Source organism: Corapipo altera, unplaced genomic scaffold (assembly GCF_003945725.1).
Source record: "Corapipo altera isolate COAL_440 unplaced genomic scaffold, ASM394572v1 61022, whole genome shotgun sequence".
NCBI lineage: Eukaryota > Metazoa > Chordata > Aves > Passeriformes > Pipridae > Corapipo > Corapipo altera.
Genome location: NW_020885065.1, coordinates 315,537 through 338,838, shown reverse-complemented (window position 1 = coordinate 338,838; position 23,302 = coordinate 315,537). Strand labels below are relative to the sequence as shown.

The 23,302-nt window shown below is 52.1% G+C and overlaps 1 protein-coding gene across 1 annotated transcript; it reads right to left on the bottom strand.

The window, feature by feature from the left end:
- Window positions 1-1,768: 1,768 nt before the first annotated feature.
- Window positions 1,769-21,051, bottom strand: ARHGAP25 (Rho GTPase activating protein 25). The gene is made up of 11 exons (XM_027669084.1): window positions 20,726-21,051; window positions 15,842-16,026; window positions 13,237-13,324; window positions 12,697-12,816; window positions 10,242-10,449; window positions 7,320-7,452; window positions 6,841-6,914; window positions 6,158-6,279; window positions 5,111-5,304; window positions 4,040-4,614; window positions 1,769-3,487 (listed from the first exon to the last, which is right to left on the bottom strand). Exons 1-11 carry the CDS (start codon window positions 20,784-20,786, stop codon window positions 3,277-3,279), a joined length of 1,971 nt encoding a protein of 656 aa, XP_027524885.1. The 5' UTR covers window positions 20,787-21,051; the 3' UTR covers window positions 1,769-3,276.
- Between the last annotated feature and the right edge of the window lie 2,251 nt (window positions 21,052-23,302).

Here is a 23,302-nt window from a genome sequence, read left to right as displayed (position 1 = left end):
CCAAACAGCCCTCCATGAGTTTACATTGCCCCTTGCAGCACAGAGGAGCAGCACCCCCTGCTCCAGGTGCAGGAGACACTTTCTCTGTTGCTTCTTCCCCAAAAAGCTTCATGGCTTGGCTGTAGGAAAAAAAAAAAAGAAGGAGGTAGGAAATATAAGTTGTGCATCGATCAGTTTTCAGGGGTCTCATATTGTGGTGTCTCCACAGAAGATGTGGAAGTGCATAAAATCCAGAGTAGGATTTGGGCAGTGCCAGTGTTCAGTGTTCAGACACAGTGCTCTGGGCTGAGCAGAGAGCAGTCTCCTTCAGGGAAGGAAAGGAGGTAGTTTCACAGCTCTGGCATGGGCACATCCATGGTTCTCTCCCAGGAAAAAGCTCACTTTTAAAACAAAAGGAACACCCTCCTTATCTTACAGCCCCCAGCTCACAAGGTGTCCGTGTCTGTTCCTCCCTCCAGGCACTGAGGAATTTCCAGTCCACTCGACCTCTATTGCAAAGTCTATCTTTTAAAGATGACCTCTATAAACACTCCAAATGTTAATGGGTGGAATATCTTCAAAGAACTCGCTCTGATCTTCTGAAACAGCCACGAGGTTGTTTGGCCTCTCTGCAGCGGAAGTGGTGGAATGCACAGTTTATACTAAAATAACGTGCACTTGTCCTAATCATGGAGGTCTCTGAGCCTCAGCCAAGCCTTTGCACGTCACTACAATCTGCTGTGAAGGAATTATTTGCCTCTTCACACTTTTGATCTCTGCAGAAAGGAGCGTGTGGCATTTCCAGCCCAGATGTTCATAGAGTTTCTCCTACATCCAAGGGAGAAGTTTCTCCCTAGTGACTCCTGAGCCTCACGCTCAGATTCGTGATGAGTCTCTTGCAAAGGTAAAAAATTAAATTAAACACTGAAGCAGCTCTGTCAAGGTCATCTGAAATCACAGAAAAGACTAGTGAAAGGGAGCAGCTGCTCTGAAATGGTGGCAGACACTTTGGAAACCCCTTGATTTGAGTGTCAGGAGGTTGTGGGTCCCATGGGGGGACTCTGACTTGCAGAGTCAAGAGACTTTAGGAGACAACTCAGGATGCTGTGGAGTGTGGGATATGCAGGTGGTGGGGAAGGGGAGGGTTTGGGAGCTCACCTTGGAAGGTGGCTAAGCCTGGTAGAGGCCACCCTGCCCTCCTTGGGGCCCTTCTCCACGACGCCCATCCCTCTGAAAAGCTGTGGAGCTCTGCACCAGCACACCCAGGCCTGCTGGTCCAATGCTGGGGGCTACTGAGATCCTCACTGAGATTTCACATCACTAGGACTGAGATTTGAAAAATTTTAATCAGATTTGAAACCTTATACTCAAGTTTGAAACCTTTGGAACTCAGATTTGATCCCTGGAAGAGCAGAGGACCTTGGTTGTGGATCCTTGGGAAGGCACTGGGATTTTGCACATTTTGCCCACAAAGGCCTCCAGAAGGTTCAGTTCCATGGTGTGAAGGTTTGTGGGCAGGGCAGTGAGGAGCTGTGTAGTCTTTGGGGATCCCATGGAAAGGAAGGACACCCAGAGTCAGCATCTATAGGTCCAATGAGTTATTTATGGGTTGGGTTTTTAAATGCAGCTCGACTTTACAAACCTCTCCCTCACCAGTACTTTATACCCACAGCTGAGCAAAGGTGGGTTCAATGCACCAAACTGAATCTGAGACTGAGTCTGGACTCAGTTTTAGGGCTAAACAAGACCCCCCCACCCCACCCCCAGCAAGGCTGAGAAAAGCAAGTGCTTTATACCCAATATTGACTTTTATTCTCCCACAATGTTTTCCCACTCCCATCTCCCTTTGTTTCACACAGTTTCCTCTGTGTCCCTTCCTCTCAACAGTTCTTTTTTCATCCCCAGGCTCTGTCAGACAGCTCTGCAGCCTGTCTTGAACATAATTTTGCCTAATCAAAGCCAAGGCCTCAGTAGCATGAACCCAGTGTTTTGGGATTCACCTCCCTGTGCCTGGCACAGACACATGTGGTTGGTCCTGCTTGCAAACTCCTGCAAGTCTCCATGGTTTTCTCTTTTCCATCCCCATGAAGGCTCTGTGCTGAGCTGAGCCTGGGTGTTGCTCTTCCCCCTTCTCAACATAAATGAGGAGTGAAAGGTTTTCTTCAGTCCTGCTATTTTTCTTTCCTCCCCCAAAAAGCTTTGGCAACACTGTGGTACTGCTGGAACCACGACTTGCTGGCAGGGGTGGGAAGAAGCAGACAAGGTCATAAATAGTCACAATGGGGTTTTTGGGTCCAGTTTGTCTTTATGGTGGTGGCAGTAGGTGCTGGGGAGAGCCTCAACATCATGGCTGGGGTGCAAACCCAGGTTTTCACCAGCTGGCTGAGGAAATCCTGTTCTGTGCTATAGAAACAATGAGAAACCAAAGCAGGGGCAGTAAATAAATCCAGATCTGTCATTCTTTGAAAACTGCCCATCAGGGAAATTGCAGCAGCCCCATTTTCTGTGCTGGGAAAGTTGCTGACGGACTCCCTCTACACAAAGATCTCCGAGCAGGGGTGTGTGAAAGTGCTCTCCAAAGCTTTGTCAGCTCTGCTGGATTTCTGTGCATGTGGGAACAGCAACTTCAAATATCTGAACAGCCTCTGAACTGAAGAGGTTTCTGTGATATTGGGATTTTCCAGCTGGAGCCTTGGTGTTGATGATCACAGCAGGTGATTCCGCAGGAGATCTCTGATTGACCTGAGGAGCTCTTTGGGCTTGTCCTGCTCTATAAGAGCAATAACCAGCTGTGGGATCAACATGAACACCTCAGCTGAGGTGCTGAAGCATTTGCAGCCCACCAGGCAATGAGCTGTGCCATCCTGGACCCTGGGGCTCCTCTGTTTTCCTGGATCCAGGATTCATGGACGTTTTGCACGGTGGGCATCCCCAGCAAGGCACCAGGGGGCTGGAGGAGGGATTTCTTTCTGTAAAGGCAAAACGTGTCCCTCACCCAAACTCCAACGTGCAAGATTCTGACTGAGCAGCAGGAAGTATTGGCCTGTTCTCCAGGTAACTTGAGCAGCTGAAAGAGGAGTTGAGATAAACACACCAAAAAAAGCTAAAGGATATTTTTGAAAGTTCCATTTTCAGAACATTAACCAGCCTCTAAACTCTGGACTCCTCCCTCCAAATGGGCCCGTGGTCAGTAGCAGGACACTGGACGATACAAGTCCCTGGCTCTGAACCTGCTTGGAAATTCCTGTGGATTTGTGCAGCTGCATTTTGTGCCTGTGCAAAGCTGGGTGTCTCCTCCTAGTTGGTTTTGGCATCAGTTTTGCCTGTGGGTTTACTTAATTTTTTTATCTCCTCCTCAAGCTTCTTGTTTTTCTTCTCCACTTCCTCCCGCGAGCGCTCCACGTTCATCAACTTCAGCTCCAGTTCCTCAGACTTCTTCTTCTCCTTCTCAATGTCCTGGTTCAGCCTCACCACCTTGGCCCAGACTTCGTAGTTTTCCTTCTGGAGACTGCAAAGAAAAATGGAGCATGAAAAGGACTGGATCAGAAAAGTGCTGGAAAACCATCATTTGGCTCTTAAGGAGTCCGACCTCTGTGTCATTAAGGAATAAAACAAGCCAAAGGTCCTGCCCTGATTCCCTCAAATGATGCAATAAGTCAATATGTGTATTGATCCTGTGATAATATAATCATTATATGATGTTTGCAACTAACAGTGTCATAATGCTACTACTGAACTCTGGAGAGCACGATGGTAAAGATTAAGGTAATAACAGGAATTATGGCAGTTTGATTATGGCAGGAGCATTGCAGTGCCATGTGATAAGAAATATAAAGTATTAATATTGTGGTAATTTAACATTAGCAACAATGTCATGACAGTACAGTACACGCAGTACAATGATTTTTACAGAGCCTACTAAATACTGTACTTTACCATTAATCATTACTCTTGCATACTGCATAATATTATTGGTACATAAATCTGGGCAATATTTGCTGTCACCACCTGAGCTGCAGATTTCCTGCTCCCCAGAAAGCAGCTCCCTGCAGGGAGTTACCTCTTGATTTGTTCCTCGTAGTCATTTTTCTGTGCTTCCATCTCTTTTTCCAGCCTAAGGACCGTGTGTTGCAGGAACTCCCTGCTCTCCTGATCAGGCTTGGGCCCCTCAGCGGCGGGACTGGCTGGTTCCTGTGGCTCGTGGCTGGGGCTGGGGCAGGGCAGGAATTCCCTGTCGGAGATGCTGCCGGAGGGGCTGGGGCTGGAGCCGCTGCCGTCCCCGCTCTCCGGCGGGGAGGGGGGAATGTTGTCGCAGGTCGCAGCCCGGTGGAGGTCGAGCAGCTTAAAAAGATCATGAGACAACGTTCTCTTGTGTCCATCGGGGACCACGGAGCGGGAGCTGCTCCCGGGGGAGCTCTTCCAAAAGTCACTGGCAAAGACATCCCTTTTCTCCGGGCTGCCTTTGTCCCCCGGGGCAGCCGCTGCCAGGAAGGACTTCCTGTTAGGTAAAGTCTGAGTTCTCTTCCTTGGCTGCATTTTCCACATTCCCAGGGTATCTTTGGGCTCCTTATCTTCCCTCGGGGCACTCGAGCTCGCAGCTGGTCCAGGGGCGTCGCTGGAATTCGGGTCATCCCTCTGGAAAGCAGAGCATGGCATTAGGAGAGGCTGGCCCTGCCCTGGCAGCAGACAGGCTGCAGCCACTGCTGGCACTGCAAGGTTTCCAAAAGGCACATTTGAACACAGCCACAGTTTTCCATTAAAATTATTTTAGGCTGGACCCTGTTTCCCATTAAAAAGAACTTTTTGCAGAGATTTCTTCTGAGAAAAGCCTTTAAGCCTCAGTGTTTTGCCTTCACCAGCCTGAACTGAAAAGGTTTTGTCTGTTCAGCTGTTTAGATGAAAAGCATTGGGAATTTTCATTTTTCTCAGAATAGTAGATTTTCCACAGGAAAGTGGAAAGTTTACCTACATCATTTTCCTGATGTAAATATTCCAGAGCTGACAGATACAGCTCTTCCCCCTTTTAACAGCAAGTGCTTTTAGTGGCTCACTGACCTGTCAGAGCCCATCATAACTAATCACACGTTTAATAAACGTGGGTGTGATTGTTTCCCTGGGGATCTGTCCTTACCATTCGCCTCTGGATCACGGCCCTGGGCACGGCAGGGTCCTCTGCAGCCCCCCAGCCCACGGAGCTGCGAGGGACAGGGGCTTTCTTGTCATTTTGGGGGGCAGGTGGGGAGAGTGGCACATCCTTGGACAGGGGGAAGAGGTTTTCGTGGTCACTGATCATCACAGTCATCACCTTCTGCACCCGGGGAGTGCCTGGAGGGATGAGAGATTGTCAGGGACAAACCCAACACAAAGGGATTCCTTCACCCCCACTGGGATGTTCTGGTTGGCCTTTCGGTGTCTAAAATGGAGCTGCAGGTGAAGACAAGGAGCAGGATCATAAAGACAAATAAAGGGAGGGATTTTTATATTGCCTTTTATTCTATATCAACCTATTAATATATTTATTGGTATAATTATAAATATACCATCTTTATAATATATTATTGTGTAATTATTAATATTACTATTTAGACATTATTTTTATATATATATTAATAGCAGGAGTAGGATATGGAGCAACCAAGCTGTGAGTCTGCTCAGCTGCACCAGGCCACAATGTGTTCCCCTCTGGCTCAACAGCCAAGCCCAGGTTTGGGGTGTATGAATATCTGGATAATTTGCATATGAAGTCTGCAGAATAAAGTAGCCTTTGGCCTTATAACTTCTTTTATCAGCTCTGTTACATCTGTCCCTGCCCACGGGGTTAAAGCTTGGCTCAGCTAAACACTAATTTCTCTGCGTTTCCTTTGTTTCTCTTAGAAGAATTTGACACCTTCCTGCTCTAAGCAACAGAAATGACCTCACCAAATTCCTGAATTGTTTGAGCTCTCTGGAGAGAACAAACAGTGCAACTCCAAACAGGTTTTTGTCACCATCAACACCTTTACAGCCACTTACACATGGCTTCACTCTGCTCTGCTGTTCTTTCTGTGCCCAGGCCCGTTTCTGGCTGATATCCATTGGTCCATCCATAGAAAAATTGCAGTTTCAAGATTGTGGATGCACCTGAGTATTCCAGCATGCCAGGTGCTCCTACGCCAATTATCCCAGGAGTCCCTTTTACCTCTCATAATAGTTGCAGGATCCTCTATCTTGGGTCTGATGAGGTTCACTCCGATCACTGTTGCCAGGTTATCCACACTCATCTTGTTGACATTGGAGTTCAACTGTATTTCGTGTAGAAACCTGCCAGAATTCAGGGGTAAATATTTCCCATCAGAGGAGGAAGGTTGCAAAAAGCCTTACACACCCATTGGTATAAATCCTGATTTTATCTGATCCTTCAGCTCTTCCTCTCAGTCACAAGGACAGAAACAGTTCACCTTAGAACAGCAAACTGGAGCTGGGTCTTACCGGTATCAGAATAAAACTCACCATGTGATGAGCTGCTCACCTCCAAAACAAACCAAAAAGGAAGGGAAACCCCCAATAAACCTCAGAATAAACCCACCCAGGGTGGGTGAAACCCAGAGGTTTTGGTGCACCAGGTTTTGTCCAGGAAAACTGCACCTGATTTTAATTCTCAGGGATTTTTAAGTGAGTTTTAGGGTAGTGATTTATGCTCAAACACTGTCGAGGTGTTTATCCCTGTGCCTGAAATTCTCCCTCTGCAGAAGTCAGGATCTGGTGACTCAATGGGAACCAAACCATGGCTTTAGAAGACTCTGCCTGAAGGAGGCAGCTTTGGGACAATTCTGCTCCCCAAGCCCAAATCTGAGCTGTCCATACCCTGTGCACAGCACTGACCTGCAGATGTAGCTGAGGAGGTTGTAGTTGTCTCGGGGAAGGAGGGACAGTTGCTTCAGGAGCTCCTGATGGCCCTAAAGGCAAGTAAAGAAACAGCTCTAGAAAGATTCACAGATATATGGACTCAAGAACAGCTCTTGGTCACTTCATCCACCCTTGTATGCTCCTGCCTCCTGGTGATTCCCAGTCCCCATCCCTGGGAATGTTCAAAAAACACGTGGATGTGGCACGTGAGGAGGTGGTTTAGTGGTGAACGTGGTGGTGCTGGTTGATGGTTGGACTTGATGATATTACAAGTCTTTTCCAATCTTAACAACTCTGTGATATCATGGTTCTCTTGTCATTTGCTCTCCTTGGAAGTCACATTTCTCCATCAGACCAAGCATGGACACGGAGAAGTTCCGTAGGGAGCACAAAGCCCTGGGTATGAAACACAGCTGGTTTTAAGGCCAGAAGGAGCAAAACAGAAACATCTCTACCTTTGTCTCATCAGCATCCAGTGCCTGCCCACAGAGCAGGAAATCCTCGTACTGCGCCCAGGGCACGACGGGCTCCGGCAGCTCCCGCAGGTACAGCTTCAACAGGGAGGCCACAGTGTGAACATCCGTGTCCCTGCAAGGTGCAAAGGGTCCCTCAGGTGACACTCAGCCCCAGAAGGTCCCAGCAGGGGAGCAAACCCTGCCTGTGGCTCCGCTTGAGCTCCGTGCACAGATGTGGACACAGGGAGATGTAAATGGGGAGGGCACCCCAAGCCAGGGAATGGCCCCAGCTGGCAGGAGAGTAAAGGCTTGGTGGAGGTTTTCGCTGCCATGGGTCTGATAGGTCCCAGTGTCTGAGCTGGGATAGCCAGAAATTCAGTAAAAGGGCTCCTGTTCTCTCCCAAGACTGAATTCTGAGCAGGCACAGTCACTGCCTCAGCTCTCCCCAGCTGCCCTTTCCTGCCCTGGGCCCTGGCACACAGTCCCTTTCCTTGGCTGCTCCATCATGATTTTGGGCAAAGCAGGAGCCAAGGCAGCAGCAGCTGCCCCTGGCACGACACAGGCCCCTCTCCTGGTCAGATGCTGTTGTCTCCATCTCTCCCCTTCACACTCTAAACCTAAAATCACTTTTCTTCACCCACTGGACAGCTCTGAAGCCACGTTATTTAATGAATGGGAGCTGAATATCTGCAGTTCTACACTGGCTATGGTTGCTGCAGTCAAATGATAAAAAAACCAAGAAAAAGTAAGCAAAACCCTTATCCCACCTTCCCACTCCTTCAATTAAAGCCATCCCAGCCCACACTGGGCTCTGGAGGGTTTGTGTGCCCATCCTGGTGCTCCGTGTTTGGCCACAGTCCCCACTGTGGGGCTTCAGATCCTGTCTCAGACCAGCAGCAGTTACTGGGGCTGTTCTGCTGGGACAGATGTTTGCAGCTTTGCAGCCCCTGGAGTTGACATTATGTCAAAAGGACACTGTCAAGATCAGAAGCCTCTAATCTGACCCACCTTGAAGTCGCTAAACTGTTCTAAACTTCGAGCAAAAATCCCCCAGGTCAGTTATTTTTTAGGATTGGTTTGGGGTCTAAAACACAATGGTGTTTAACAAATGCACATGAACATGAAGGGATTTTTTCAGAGCTATATTTTTGTAGGGCCTACTAATACACACGATTTAGTCATCCTGGGTGCCTGGACTGCAACAACAGTTTTCTAACACTCCCCACTCAGTCCAGGGTGAGTGTGCCCGTGAAAACCCAAACAGGCGGCACAGAAGGTTGAGCCAACACCTTGCTGCACTCAGGTCACTCTGAACCCCGTTATTTGCTTTCCTTCTCACCAGGAAAATGTTTTGGTTGAGGTGCCAGGGGATTGCACTCCTGGGACCACCATGGGATGTCATTCCCAGCCCTGTGGGACAGGGGGGACATCACAAGGTGCTGGGAAAGGGCTGAGCTCCCTGGCCAGGCCCTGCTGCAAAAGTTCTGCAAAAATTGGAAAAAGGCTTCACCTTCCCATGGCCCCCCACAGGTTCCAACAGGAACAGGCTGAGTGCCCAGGAAGTGAGAAACATTCAGCTGCAAAGCCACTGGTGGGATGTTTTCCCTCCCCAGCTTTGACTTGCAGGGGGATTAGGTCAAGGTGCTGGGATTTCTCCTAACAAAACTGGATTAAAGCAGGAAAAGTTTTATGGTAGGGACAGGTGAACAGACAGAGGAGGCCCCTGCACACCACTTAAACAAGGTGTTTTGCACAAAAATCCAGGGAAGCTCCTGGGTTTGGGGCTCCCCTCCCATGAACATCCCAGGTCTTGCTGGCAGCTCTCAGAGCTCAGGTGTTGCCACAGGAGCAGCTCCCAAATTCTGCCCCGGTGGGGCATCCCCATGGCTGTGTCACCCTCACACACAGCAGTAGCCTGGGCACTCCTTGTCTCGGGTCTGGTGGGCAGGACAAGGCAGGAATTGAGCCCAAACCCTCGCTTTTGGTGCCGTGCAAAGGCAGGACCCACTTTTTCATTATTCCAGGTCCATGATCATGGATTTCACCAGCACAGACTGCCAGGTGAAACCCCAGCACAGGTGAACAGGACAGGGTGGGAACTGAGGGGTGGAATTCCTTATGGAATTGAGGCCAAACCCAAGGGGTTCAGGTGGAATAGGTGGGAAACTCCCTTGGAGACAAGGAGGCACCTGAGGGGCAGCTGCATCCCTTTGGGATCCCTTTGGGAAAGGAAGCACCAGGGCTTTACCCTCCTCCTCTCACTTTGCACAGGCCATAGCAGAGGTAGCAGTTGCAAATGACTCTCTCCAAAGCCTCTCCAAGACCCATGAGCAGGGACAGGCAGCTCTCACAGATTCTCCATTTCCTCTCGGCCCTGCAGAGGAAGAGGGTCAGGGGGGCCTGACCTGCCTTGCAACAGCAAAAATCTCTCACATCTCTGTGTGGTGTTGTAGGGAAAGGCAGCAGGAGGAAAATATCACGGCTGTGGGCTGGCAGGGAGAGGAATAACTTCTACTGTGCATCGGTGTTCTCTGAACTCATTTCGGATCCTCCCCTTGCTCTGCTTTCTCTAAACCCTCAGCTGATGGGCAGTGCAGGCTCTTCCCTTTGCTCCTTCCTTGGCTGCGCCTGCAAATCCTAATTGCTGCCCTGTGCAGGGCTAAGGATTGGACTCCATGATCCTTGTGGGTCCCTTCCAGCTCAACACATCCTGTGATTCTGTAAATGCTTTCCTTTATTTCCATGAATCTCATCTCAGCAGCCCCTGACTCTGCCTGTGCCTCCCTTCGTAGTTTCTGCTGAATCCTGTCTCCTGGTCAAGCCCTTCTGGAGGGTCCAGGTTTCCTGCAAGGCATGCAGGGGGGTCAGACTGGCTGCTTTTCCCCGGGATTTGGGAGCAGGAGAGGGGGAAGGCAGCGTTACCTGTCGAAGGACGGCCTCTCCCCGGCGTCGAAGGCGTCCCGGAGCTGTTTGACCAGGTTGTCCTGGCCGGGCAGGCGGAAAATCCCCTCCTCGCTCAGCCCGTGCTCCCGGATGAACTCGGCACATTTCTGCACCAGGATGGGCACCTGGGGCTGCCCAAACTTCTGCTCATAGGCCATGGTCTCTGCCAGGCGCTGCCCAAACACCGCTGGTGAGAGGACACACGGTCAGAGGGGCCCAAAGCTCAGCCAAAGGCTCGTCAGAGGAGCCCCAAGCTCAGCTTAAAGGCTCAGCACCCACCCAAGGGGCTCCCTGCAAGTGCTCCAGCAGCACCTGCTGCTCTGACAGCACAGGACACACCAAGTGCCTGCAAACTTTTTAAACCTACACTCAAACCCAGGAAAGGTTCTGGAAAAGTCTTTGCTGAGATGAAGTTCCACAGAAAGCAGAACTTTTTTCCCAAAGAAACGACAGTGAAATAAAACCTTGTTCCTCCTCCGAATAATTCACAGTTCTTGAAACGATTAAAGCCAGGCAGTGAGCCTTGGGTTTTGCCTGCCTAGAAGCAGGGTCTTGATACAGAAGGAGACAAGAGCAAGGCACAGGGAGTGAAGGTAAGGTGTAAAAAGCACAGAAATAAGAACAAATCCTTGAAGGGATTTGGAGCTGGAATTCTCACTGATCTAGTTGCTCTTCTCCCCTCTTCCCCTCCAGAAACTCCCCTGTGCAAAGGAACAGCAGAGTTCCACAGAGGGTGGTACCTTTCCTTTGGAGAAATGGCTTTTTCCTCCTGAACTCCCAGCAAAGGGAGCATTGGGTGGTGGGAAGGCAGCAGCCTTCAACCCAGCTCTTCCTCCTCGGAGCCTGGGCCATGAGCAGACAGATCCCAACTCCAAGTGGCTCTGGGATATTAATAGCACATGGTCCTCTGGTCCTCTATCACATTTGTGCCCCAGCAGTGCCTTGATGTGTTCACTTTGTGCTCTGAAGGCTGAAATAATTCCTGTGCACCCTCTAGCCCAGGAAAATGCAGGTAAACACCCTCATCTGGAAGCACGAGGCCTGTCAGCACCTGCCTGGTCATGGGGGTTTTTCACTTATCACTCGCTTACACTTTTAAATAAAGAATATAAACCTGACACTGTGCACAGGAAAAGCAAATATCTTCTTTTTTTTTTTTTTCCCTCTCTGCTTTGGTAGCTGATAATGATTTGGTTATTTGACTGCAGGCTGGCAGATTTGTTAATCTGGGGACACCACCCCAATGTTAGAGGGTGACAACCAGCCCTGCAAAACCCTCCAAGATTTTGGAGATGCGTTTGCTGTTTCTTCTGCAGCTTCTCTACAGCTTCTCTGCTTCTTGGTGAGCAACAAGCTCACAGTGAGTTGGGTCACAGGGCTGCCAAAACCTCCACTGCACTGTGGGTTGCTCTAAAACCTCGTGTTGCCTCAGCTCACACTGAAGCCAAAAACCTAAAGTGTGAGTTTTGGGGTCTGTTAACCCAGGTATTCACATAAAATGCAGCTCCACAGTCCCTGACTTCTCTGCTGTCCTCAGGGGTGTCTGTGCTATTATAAATTACATTTTCTGCCACTTCATCTCTCTGGAAGGAACCAACAGCCTCCTAAGTTCAAGTAGGGATCAGGTGTGGAGTTGTTATTAAGTATCAGAGCCAGTTGGGGCAATGCCCTGAAAATTTCTGGCTCGCAATCCTCAGTTCACTGGGTGGTGCTGCCCTGGGGGAGGCACATCCTGGTTCAGTTTAGAGGCAGAAAATCCTCATAGGAAAAGGTTGGATAGTTCATCCTGATGGGAAAAGTGGATGGAGTGACCTTTGCTGCTTCTTTTGTGGTTTCATCTGTGGTGTCAAATTTACAGTGTGATCCTTTCTGATCCATCCATGCTTTATAATTCCCTGACTGCAATTTTATAATGGAATAACTGCATGGCTGGGGGTCTGGAAGAGGATCTCGGGACTGGAAGAGAAGACCTGGGGCTGAAGGGTGCCTGAGTGTGTGGCCAAGGCAGGCTGGAGAGAAAATGGGGGCAGAAAGGTTGGGGTGAGGAAGAAAAGCTGGAAGAAAAGCAAAGCAAAGTGAGGAAATTGGCTGGTGAAAGGTAAGATTTTTCAACGCTTTTATCCCCGAATGGGAATTGTTTTCAAGAACAACTTTTTCGGGGTCAGTAAGTCAATGAGGAAGTCGGCAGAAGAAGATGAAACCAGCCCAGAAATGTTCATTCATGCTCAGCTGCCTTTTCCTCAGCACTGCCTGTGTTTGCAGCAGCCCCAGCACCAGGGTCTGCTCCAGGTTTCGAGGGCACCACAAGTGACACAGCTCCCTTTTCCAGTGCCAAAGATTTGTGAACCCAGCTTTGAAATCCTCACCCAGAAGTGCTTCAGACCACAGGATAGCAGGAGATCACCCCTCCCAGAGCTGCCTTGCCCCCCTTTACCTCCTGAGGCCGAGCCCAGCACACGCCGGATGGATTTGACCCACTCCTCCATCTCACTCTGGGAGCTGGCCATGAGCACACAGGGGTCCTGCCCCGCCCGGGGCTGGTCTCCAGCCACCCCTGCAACAAATAACATTTATGCATCATTTATGGAGGATACTGGAGGAGAGGAGACACACTCTTGCTGCTTTCTTTGCTAAATGCCTCTGGCTCCAGATTTCCCCGTTAACGTCTCCCTGGCTGCGAAGGAAGCAGAGCTCTGACACTTCACTTGAGGAAGGTCTGCAAGAAGGGAACAGAAACTGCTGCACTTTGCAGCTTGGCAAGGCTCCTTCTCACCATGGGACATGGGCACTGACACAGGGCCCTGCTCCAGCCCTGAATATTGAAAGTGAGATATTTATTTTCACACGAAACAGCACTGTGGGGACCTTGGAAAAAAGTGGGAGCAAAAGGACTGGGAAAAAGACTTGCCCAAATGATTTTGGGTGAACAGTCCAGCCCAAAAGTGTGCAACAAAGAGGAGTGAGGCTTCCTCACCTGGGATGATTTCGAAGATGAATTTCCCTCCTTCCTCTGGGTTGCTGGCCACCTCCTTGATGGTGCTTCCCTGGAGGGACAGGCAGCCCTAGGACAGAGCAGAGCAGCAGCTGAAAATACCTGTGTGCCACCTCTGCAAGGCCACACAAACGTGTGTCAGCACAGAGGGCAGAATTCCTGCTTTCAAACAGGTTGCAGGAGCTGTATTTCATATATTTGATAGATAGATAGATAGACACTAGAATAGCTTTTCAAACAATAAGGGCCACTTCTTAAATGCAGCTTTTCCAATGAAGTGATTCTCAGAATGAAAAAAACTGCTTCTTTTGCTATTTCTTTTTTTTTTTCTCCATTCTCATGATTTTTTAGCTCCTGTTGGAAGTGGAAGGAGAGAGAACAAAGGAGAAGGGACTTGGCAAAACCACAGAGGATCCTCTTTCTGCTGTGATGGAGCAGGAAAACTGTTCCTTTAACACAGCATCACTTAAACCCAAAAACCAACCCAAAGCTGGCAGGAGAGGAGAAGAGGAAAAGAAGAAAAGGGATGGGAAATCAAAAATTAAAGTGGAAATCAGCCATTCTGTTGGACCTTCTCTCCCCTGGCTGTTGGGGCTGGTGGAGGGGCTGGGCTGAGTCAGCCCTGGAGGCCTCCCAGGGCAGGAAATGAGGCTGTGCCCCAGAAATGAAGTTTCTCAGTGATTTCAGACTCCAGGAGCCTGAACTGCAGCTGCATCCATCAGAATCTTTGATGGATCCATCAGAACCTTTGATGGATCCATCAGAATCTTTGATGGATCCATCAGTATCACCGATGGGATCAAAGGGGCTCAAACTACCTCAGGGTGGTGCCACAGGGTCACAGCCAGAGCTGCCAAAAGTGCCATGAAGAGCCATCAGCTTCTCCCAGCACTTTCTGTTCCCACATCCCATTTACAAGGGAGGGGGCTCCTCCTCCCCATCACCCTCAAATGGGGCAAAGCCAGAAATGGGACCTGGATCCCCCCTGTGCTCCCACCCCGAGGATCCACTGATCACCTTCCCCTTAGGAATGTTTTCTATCTTTTGCTCCTGGTGACACTTCCTCCAGAAAACTGCTTTTCCCTGGAATTTCTCCAAACGAGGAAAAGGTGGTGGACGCTCAAAGAGCAAGTTACAATGTGTATAAAACAAATGAAAAACTAAAAATTATCCATATAAATTTGGGAAACCACTTGATTTCTTCCAGGCAGGAGTACTGTGATGCATTCCCTGAGAAATGGTTTATATGGGGTGGATAGAGGGTTGTTAGAGCCCGGAGGGGCCGAGGGTGGGATGGTGCTCCCAGGGGTCCAAGGGTGGGATGGTTTTACCAGAGGGGGCTGCAGACTTTGGGCACTGGTGCAGACATTCAAATCCTGCCATAGTGAATGATCACACTCCAGTTGTGTGCAGCAGAGCAGGTGCTTGTTGTGCTCTCCTGAGGACCCCATAAAAGCACCAGAACTGCTCTGAATCCGAGTGCTCAGCAGGTTTGCAGCCTTGCCCCTCAGAGGAAAAGGCACTGGAGGTTTCTGGCCATGCAGGGTGGGCCAGAGCAGCACCTGCACCACTGAGGATGGAGCTGGGCTGGGATACAAGCCCACAGGCCAGAGAAACAGAAATTTCCTTCCCTTCCAGCTGCCTCTCCCATGGCAGGAGGTCCCATGGAAGCAGCTGCCCTGGGCTGGCCCCTGCCCAGCCCTCAGCCCTGCCCTGAGCTCTGGCCTGGGCCGATCCTCACACCCAGGCTATGCTGGAAGTCCTGTGGCTTTTCCCTGCAAGCATCCTGTCAGGTGCCTTTCCCATCAAGAGCAGGGCTAAAACCTCTCCCAAAGCTCCCATCCCCTTGTGCACCCAGTGCTGCACCTGCTGCCAGGGAAATGGTGTGGAAGTGAGGTCTTCTCAGCTCCCTTCTCCTGTCTTGGGAAAAGATAACAGCTTTGCAGTTGCTGACTGGTTTGTTTTTTCCCAGCACCCCAATTCTTGGGCACAGGGGCATCCAGGCCTCGACAGGGCTTGCAGGCATCCAAAGAATTTCAGAGAATAGTTGAAGTTCCTCGTCAGGATCCTTCATCTCTCTTACTGCCCAGAGGTAGAAAACTCCTTTAACACTCAACTCTAGATCCATCCCAAACCATATCATAGAATCATAGAATCATGGGATGGTCTGGGTTGGAAGGGTCCTTAAAGTTCATCTCATTCTACCCCCTGCCATGGGCAGGGACACCTTCCACCAGCCCAGGTTGCTCCAAGCCCCGTCCAACCTGGCCTTGGACACTTCCAGGGATGGGGCAGCCACAGCTTCTCTGGGCAACCTGTGCCAGGGCCTCCCCATCCTCCCAGGGAAGACTTTTTTCCTAAGATCTAATCTAAATCTAGTCTCTGTCAGTTTGAAGCCATTCCCCCTTGCCCTGTCACTTCAAACCCTTGTAAATAGTCTTTCCCCCTCCTTCTTTCAGGCTCCCTTCAGGCACTGGAAGGCCACAGTTAGGTCACCCTGAAACTGAACAACCCCAATTCTCTCAGCCTGAATTTCCCAACACAGGGGGAGTTTGAGAACCAGCAAAGCCCAGTGGCCTCGTCCTACCTGTGGTTTGGCATCATCCTCATCCTTGTAGTAGTAGAGCTGCTGGCCCTTGAGCACGAAGTACCTCTGCTGCCAGTTCTTGACGATGGAGCGCTGCTTCTTGAGCCAGCCCAGCTTCAGGGGCCGCTCCAGGGCGCTGGGGGAGCCCGGGCGGGGGTCCCCGCTCATCACACTCCTGGATCGGGCTGCCAGGGACACAGAGGGCTGGGATGGGACAGGGGGGCGTGCTGGGGAGTGCTGGGGGGTGGGGGGACACGGGGGACACAGGGGACACCGGGGACGAGCCGCCAGCAGGGAGAGCAGCTCTCGGCCCCACGGAGCAAAGTGGCTGAGTGCTCAGAGGAAGTGGCTGCACTATCTGTCAGGCTGTGCTTCCTTTTTCCTGCGTGGGAGTAATTGTCTTGCAAGTGAGAAGAAAATCATTAGCTTTTTTTTGGTGGGTTTTTTGTTGGTTTGTTTGTTTTTTTAAATGGGAGTGTGTGTTTTTTCCTACTCACCCCAGCAGAGTGACCCAGCCTGGGTGGGAAAAACTGCCTGGAATTTGCTCTGGGAGAACCTGATGTTCCCAAGGGGGAAGATCTCAACACTGTGGGACTGGAAAGTCTCCAAGGAGGGCAAAAGTGCCAGTGTGGATTTACCACTGGGCAGAGCAGTGTTCCTGTCTCCTGTTTGCACAGATGAGCCCCGCTGGTGCCAGGGACCCTGTGCCATCTCTCAGTGCCTCTGTGACAGCAAATGCCTTGGGAGGGATCATTTCCAGAAGGGATTTTTGCCTCTGGACCAGGCACTGCAGCCCCCCAGTGCCAACCCAGCTGGGCAGAGCCAGCATTTACAGCAGGGCAAAAACCATTTCCTGACTCCAGGGGAATTGGGCTCCCCTGGTCTCTGCCCATGGTGATCTCCTGAGGTTTTGCATCTCCCCTGCTAAAATGGGGCTGGTGGCACCTGGCTGGGTCCTGCAGGTGAGGACTGTGCAGGATTTGGGCCCCAGAGCCCCGCAGTGGTTCCTGGCAGAGGAGATTTGGGCACAGCCAGAGCTGTGAGGGAAGGGGTGTGACACTGTGGGATGAAGGAATCTCTGCCCCCAGACACCCTCTTCTCCCCATGTTGGCCAGTGGAGCAGAGAACTGCAAGAGCTCCGTTAGATATGAGCACCAGTAATCCTGGCCTGGGCCTGAGTGCAAAGGAGAACCTGAAAAAAGTGCAAATTCAAAATATCTGTCATTGCCTTGTGATGTTGGGGACTGGGGACACCTGAGCAGATGGCACATGGCACAGACAGCCCCAGGGAGCACCAGCCTGAGAACACTTGGCCCCCAGGGCCGAGCAGGGCAGGTGCTTCAGGGGGTGCTGCAGTTCAAGTGTGTCCCCACTTTCCCTTCCAAAATCCCCCAGAGCAAGAAACCCCCTGTGTTTTCCCTTCACCCTGGGTAGGGCACCCTGAGCTCACTCCCCACTACAAACCTGTCACAGGATTGCAAATCACTTCCCCAAAAATCCCAAAAAGGGTTGTGAATGCCAAAATCAGCCTTCAAAGTGCCACAAGGATGCTGCACATTCAGTGTGGTCCTGCAGAGGATGAGGTTGGAAGCAGGGACCTTCCAAAGGGAACTGCCAGTGAGCTCCCGGGAAAAATGCTGGTACTGGGGATTACCCTGATGAAAAACCTAGCGGGGTTTCCAAATTGCTCCTCCAGCTCTGGCACCTTCTCTGCTCCTTGCCAAAACATCTGCATTACTCAGATCTCCTAAATATTAGTGATTCCCAGCAAAGTGCTCAGGAGCAGCATTGCTCCCCTCCATAAATCACATCCCTTCATGTCCTGTGGCTGCTGCCGACTCCTGGGGACGAAGGATTTTTGGGGAATGATCCTCAGGGCCCTGCTTGCCTCCTGTGGGGGCTTATTCCAAAGTGAACCTGTTCAACTCAGAGGGTCCTTAACTCACACCCACTCACACGGGTGGGAATCAGGGATTTGCTCCATCCACCTCCATGTCCAGCCTTCCCCAAAGAGCTCAGCCCAGCAGTGCTGATACTCGAGTAGCACGAGGCTTGGAAGGAGAAATTTTGGGATTTTTATGAAAAATGCGATTGTTTTCTACCCTTTATGGGAGGTATCAACCTCCCTCTAAGCCCATCAGGGTCTGCAGATGGAAAGGAAGCACCCAGTGGGTGCTGCTGCCTGGGGGTCCCTCCTGCTCTCAGCCTGGAGCTTAAATTGTCCATCCTTGCTGGAAACCAGGTTTATTTTCTCCCTCCTTGAAGCCTTTCCCAGGTCCATCAGGACTGTGGGTTCAGAGGGGTCCCCTGGGGTCCCTTTTCCTTAGATTCAGCCCTTTCAGGATCAAGGTACAGCTGGAGGCCTGGCCTTATCCCTGGCTTAGGTGTGTTTGTGCCCATCCATGTGCCCCCGTGTGAACATGGGGCTGTATTTTCCCTCTGCACGAGGCAGCTCTGCCTGAACTTTGGGCTCGTTTAGGGCCAGAAGAGCAGTTTTGCTATTTTTACCTCCTCCCCAGCAGTGTCACTGCCAAGCCCCACCTCAGGGCTCGAGCGAGGGCGTGGGGAGGGCCCTGCTCTGGGCCTTGGCTTTACACAAAATGAGGCTTTTCTGCCCAGTGGAAACTTCTCTGCACTCACAGAACCAGAACCACCGAGGCTGGGGCTCCTTCCTCACCACTTTTATACATCTCTGCCTTTTGTGGCTGGTGAGATGCCCAGCTCAGGTGTGATGTCCAATTAAGTTCTGATAACCAGCTCAGGTGTGATGCCCAGCTCAAGATTTTAGGTGGGGTGGGCACAAAGCTTTTTCCCAGGCTCTCCTCCCCCTGCCAAGCCTCAGCTCTGCTCTTCTCTGTGCTGTCACGGGGCAGGAAGGAGCCACCAAGAGCAAACGTGGTGCCCCGAAAGCGTTTCCTGTGGCAACCACCTCTAAGGTTGAATATTTCCTCCAAAACATCCTCACTCTCCCTCCAGCCCTGGGACTGGCCACAGCAGGGTGTCCTTGTCCTGCTGCCCACCCCCCAGAAGGAGGAGCCCTGTCAGAGGGCACTTGCAGGAGGAATGGCAGAAGGTGCCACCCTGGTGCCCACATGGACATTTGGCTCCTGCTCCAAACCCTGTCCTGGGCAAGAGCCCTCCCTGCCCTCCTGTCGCTCCTGCCCTGCAGGGGGGATAGTGGGGACTTGGAATAAAAACCAGTGAAAGGGCCACAGGAGGTGTCACAGTGGAATCCCAATTGACATAAAGAGCTTTGCAGTTTCCTCAGCATGAGGAAGGAGCTGGTGCCTTGTCCTGGGGCTTCCAAAAGCTGCCTGTGCCACTGCCAGGGCTGGGGATGAGGAGGGGACAGTGTCCTCAAGCCAGGAGGAGCCAGTGAGAGCAGTGACAGCTCATTTGCAATTATTGCAAATGTTTGCAAATATGACTTTCCATTTCCACAAGTAAAGTCGGAGCACCCCTGGAGATACACACAGACACCCTCATCCAGCAGCTCACAGCAGCTAGAGGCTGCAAAAAGCACCAGGAATTTCATCACAAGCAGATTTTCTTGGAAAAAAAGAAATTCCTGGTACCAACACAAGTTCAAGCTTCTGTCCCATCTCCACCCTTCACTCCTTTGCAGGCTCGGGGTCCCCTGGCCTTTTTTTCTGAGCTGCTGATTGACTTTACCCATTTCTCCACAGCCTATGGGCAAAAAAGTATGAATTATCCTGGGAATGGGCAATGCAGGAGTCCAGGATGCTTTGGTGATAACTGTGAGGGGATTTCTTTGTCCTCCTTGAGTTTCTGGGCCACCTGAGGTCTCATCCTGCCCATCACTGGGTGTCTCCAGCCCAGTCAGAGCTGTGCCCCTTCATCTGGGGCTCTGTGTGAAGGGAAGGGTTTGGCCACTCCCAGAAAAGTGCGTAAAAATTGAAATAACCTTGCAGGAAAATCCAGGCAGGTCAGCCTTGGAATCTGTCTCAGTGGGGAGGAGGCAGAGCCTGGCAGAGACCAGCTGGGTCAAACCTTTGCACAGGGAGAAATCCAGTGTGTGCCTAGGCCAGTTTGGCACAGAGGGCCTTGGCCTCAGTGTGTGCACAAGGCTGGGCTCCTGCACCCCTTCCTTGACCAACCCATCCTCACCCCGAAACCCCACTCTGGCTGCTTGACCCCAGACCAGGCCCTGCCGTGATATTTTGGCCCCAGAGCCCACACAGGGATCCCACACTCCTTCCCAAAGGGGTTCCCAAGTGGTTCCCATGCTGGAGATGGTGGATGAGAGCCCTGCAAAGCCTGGGTAGAGGCGGGAGGTGGGTCAGGAAATCCCAGCATGAGGCTGTTCCGTGGCCATGGGAGTCAGAGGGTGAGGCTGTTCCGTGGCCATGGGAGTCAGAGGGTGAGGCTGTTCCGTGGCCATGGGAGTCCGTGGCCCCCGTGAGAGGGAAGCAGTGATGCCGGAGTGGGCGCAGATCCCTGAGCCAGGGCGAGATTGTTTCCTGCAGCCGGTGCTGTCCCGCTGCCCCTCGGCCCGCTCTGCTCCCCCTGCAAGGCTTGGCCAGCAGAACGAGCCCCTGTGCTTTAAACCCCCCGAGCCCGGATTTTGGAGGGGCAGCAGCCCACGTTCCCAGGCCCCCCCCCCCCCCCCCCCCCCCCCGCACCGAGCCGCAGCCCCGGCCCTGCTCCCGCAACGGCCCTCGGGGACAACTTTGCAAATCACTTCTTGCAAATCATTTGCAAATCACCTGTGCGAACCATCCACCATCTCGAAGGCAGCAGCTGAGGGCCGGGTCCCCCCTCCAAGGCCGCGGCTGAAATCGCAGCCGGGCTTGGCCACAGACACCCCACAGCCCCTGACCATCCCCGCGCACTGACCCCCACACGAGGAAACACCGACGGTACCTATTTTTGCAGGGTCCATTTTCAGGTTGAAATCCCAGTTCCGTGGCAGCTTGAGGGACATTTTGGACCAGGAAGGGCTCTTTTTTTTCCAAGGTGGGCTTGCTTAGGAGATGGGCTGAGCCGCAGCTCCCGTGGTCCCGTGGGGATCCTGCGCCGGGGGTTGATCCCCCCACGAAGAGCAACAGCTCGGCAGGGGTTGATTTGCCAACGAACTTCCTCCTCCCTCCGAAAGCGGCCGAGAACAACCCCATAAAAGTACCTTCCTGCCCCGCTTCCCCGCACAGCTCTGCCCCAGCTGCCCCGACGCCGCTCAGGCCATGCCCGGCGCGCTCCCCTCGCGGCCCCCTGTCCTGGGGGCTCTGAGGGCCCGGCCTGGCCCGGCCTGCCCAGGACACGCTGCCCGGGGCTCCCCGCGCCCTGCTCGGGGCATTTGAGGAAGTGGGGCCCGCTGGGGCAGTGGGAGCCGCTGGCCGAGGACGCGGCCCAGCCCGGAGTTTCGGGAAATGTTTTGCTCAGCAGCAAAGCAGACCCGGCTGTGGCTCAGGATGATGTGCCTGTCCTGGTGCATCCCCCTGTGCGCACTACGGCGTCCTTTGATCTTTCTTATTAACTGCTGAGTCCCCACAGCTGGTTTAGGGTTTTACACCCGCGCTGTGACAGCAGCGTGAGCCAGATGGGGATGAAATGAGGCAGCTCTTGGAGGAAAGGCTGTGGGGATCGAGCAGTGAGGGCCAGGTGCTCACAGAACTATGGAATGGGTTGGGTTGGGAGGGACCTTAAAGCCCATCCAGTGCCACCCCCTGCCATGGGCAGGGACACCTTCCACAAGCCCAGGTTGCTCCAAGCCCAGTCCAACCTGGCCTTGGACACTTCCAGGGATGGGGCAGCCACAGCTTCTCTGGACAAATGTAGGATGTGAACACACCAGGAGCACTGGATCAAGCAAAATCCCTGCCCACAACAGCGGGTGTATCCTGCTTGGTGTTGGTTTTCCTCCAAGGAACTGGCTGTGCATCCCCAAAGCAGCCTGGGATGTGGTTGGACTGAGCTGCAGCTCTTGAGGTGCAGGGAGGAGGCACAGGAGTGTTGTTACAAACACCCAAATGAGCAGTGAGGGGGCTCCAGGCCATGGCAGGGTTACCCCAAGGCCTGACAGAGGCTCCAGCCCCCATCTCCCCCCATCCTGGGAAAGCCCAGACCTTGTGGAGAGGGAAGTTGCCCCAAGCAGAATCAGGAACAGCAACGGGGGGAGCGCAGGGGGACGAACAAGGATGTGGCCACTGGTTCCCATTGTGATTTCCAGCCTAGGGTTGTGCCCAGGATGCTCTGAGCCACTTGCAAAGGCTTTTTTTTTTTTTTTGACTTGTAGCATAAGTTGAGAAAAGGAAGGAGCTGGAGCCTGCACTGGGTGCCCAGGTCACATCATGGTGGACCTGCTGGGCTAATTTGGATTAATCACAGCCAAAAAACCACTTTGTTGCTTTGGGCAGTGACTGGAGCCAGCTCAGGGATCCCCAGCTCACAGATTCCACTGCCTAGAGAACATGACACTGTGGAACAACCCAGCAGAACAGCCCAGAGTGAACGAGATTAACCCAATATCCTGCTTGGGACCCAAACTCCTCAATCAGCTCCATTTCTGCTACGCCCCAAGCAGAGAGTACTGAAGGAGCCCTGAATTAAACACCGTTTTTTCCTCTTAACAATATCAGCAGCCAGCTACAGGAGCTCCAGGGGCTCACACATTTTGAACCCTTTTTTCCCTTCAGCCTGGTCTTTTTACAGCAGCCTGGAGTAGCCCTTTCCCACCACGCTGGGTGAGCAGGATGTCACATGGTCCTCTCCCCTCCTCCAGGACGGAAACTGTTTTAGCCCCAAATCCTGCCGTTCAGCCCAGCGCTGCGGTCACACCACAGGGCTCAGCCCTCCCTGACGCCCCAAAACAGCCCTTCCCAGCACCCCCAGAGCCCCTTCAGCTGCCTCCTGCCCGGGCCCATCGGGCACCCACTGGCTGCCTCTGGGTTTGGGAAAGGACAACACAAGATTGCTTTTTTAATTAGCAATCAAGCTGAATTCCTGAGCTGAATCATGGAATAGTTTGGCTGGGAAGGGACAGGCAGGGACACCTTTCACTAGCCCAGGTTGCTCCAAGCCCTGTCCAACCTGGCTTTGGACACTTCCAGTGGTGGGGCAGCCACAGCCTCTCTGGGAATTCCATCCCAGCCCCTCATCACCCTCACAGGGAAGAATTTCTTCCCAATATCCCACTTAAACCTACTATGCCCCAGGGGAACTTTAAAAAGGCAAATCTCAGCCCATAACATTGTTAGTTTTTACAACCCTCTTCCATCAGGATCTCATGGAAAACGTGTCTGGGCAGGGGTCACACACAGGCAGCTTTGGTTTGAGGCTCATGGGCTGTCTGGGTCTGGAGAACAGCCAGCACCAGGATTTCCACTGGGAACGTGCAGTTTTCCACGTTTGATTTAATTAAATTGGCCCAGAATGGGGAGAAACATGGTGGGATTGCAGCTGAAGGGCTGACAGGGCTCTGGGCCCCATCAGCTGTGCCTGACT

Bases quoted from the DNA above. Each gene is read 5' to 3' on its own strand.
- ARHGAP25 (XM_027669084.1), bottom strand. From the start codon at position 20,786: ATGTCCCTCAAGCTGCCACGGAACTGGGATTTCAACCTGAAAATGGAC. The intron at 5,305-6,157 runs GTAAAAGGGACT...TCATCCCTCCAG, and splicing joins TCCTGCAACTATTATGAGAG to GCACTCCCCGGGTGCAGAAG. The intron at 3,488-4,039 runs GTAACTCCCTGC...TTTTCTTTGCAG, and splicing joins TACGAGGAACAAATCAAGAG to TCTCCAGAAGGAAAACTACG.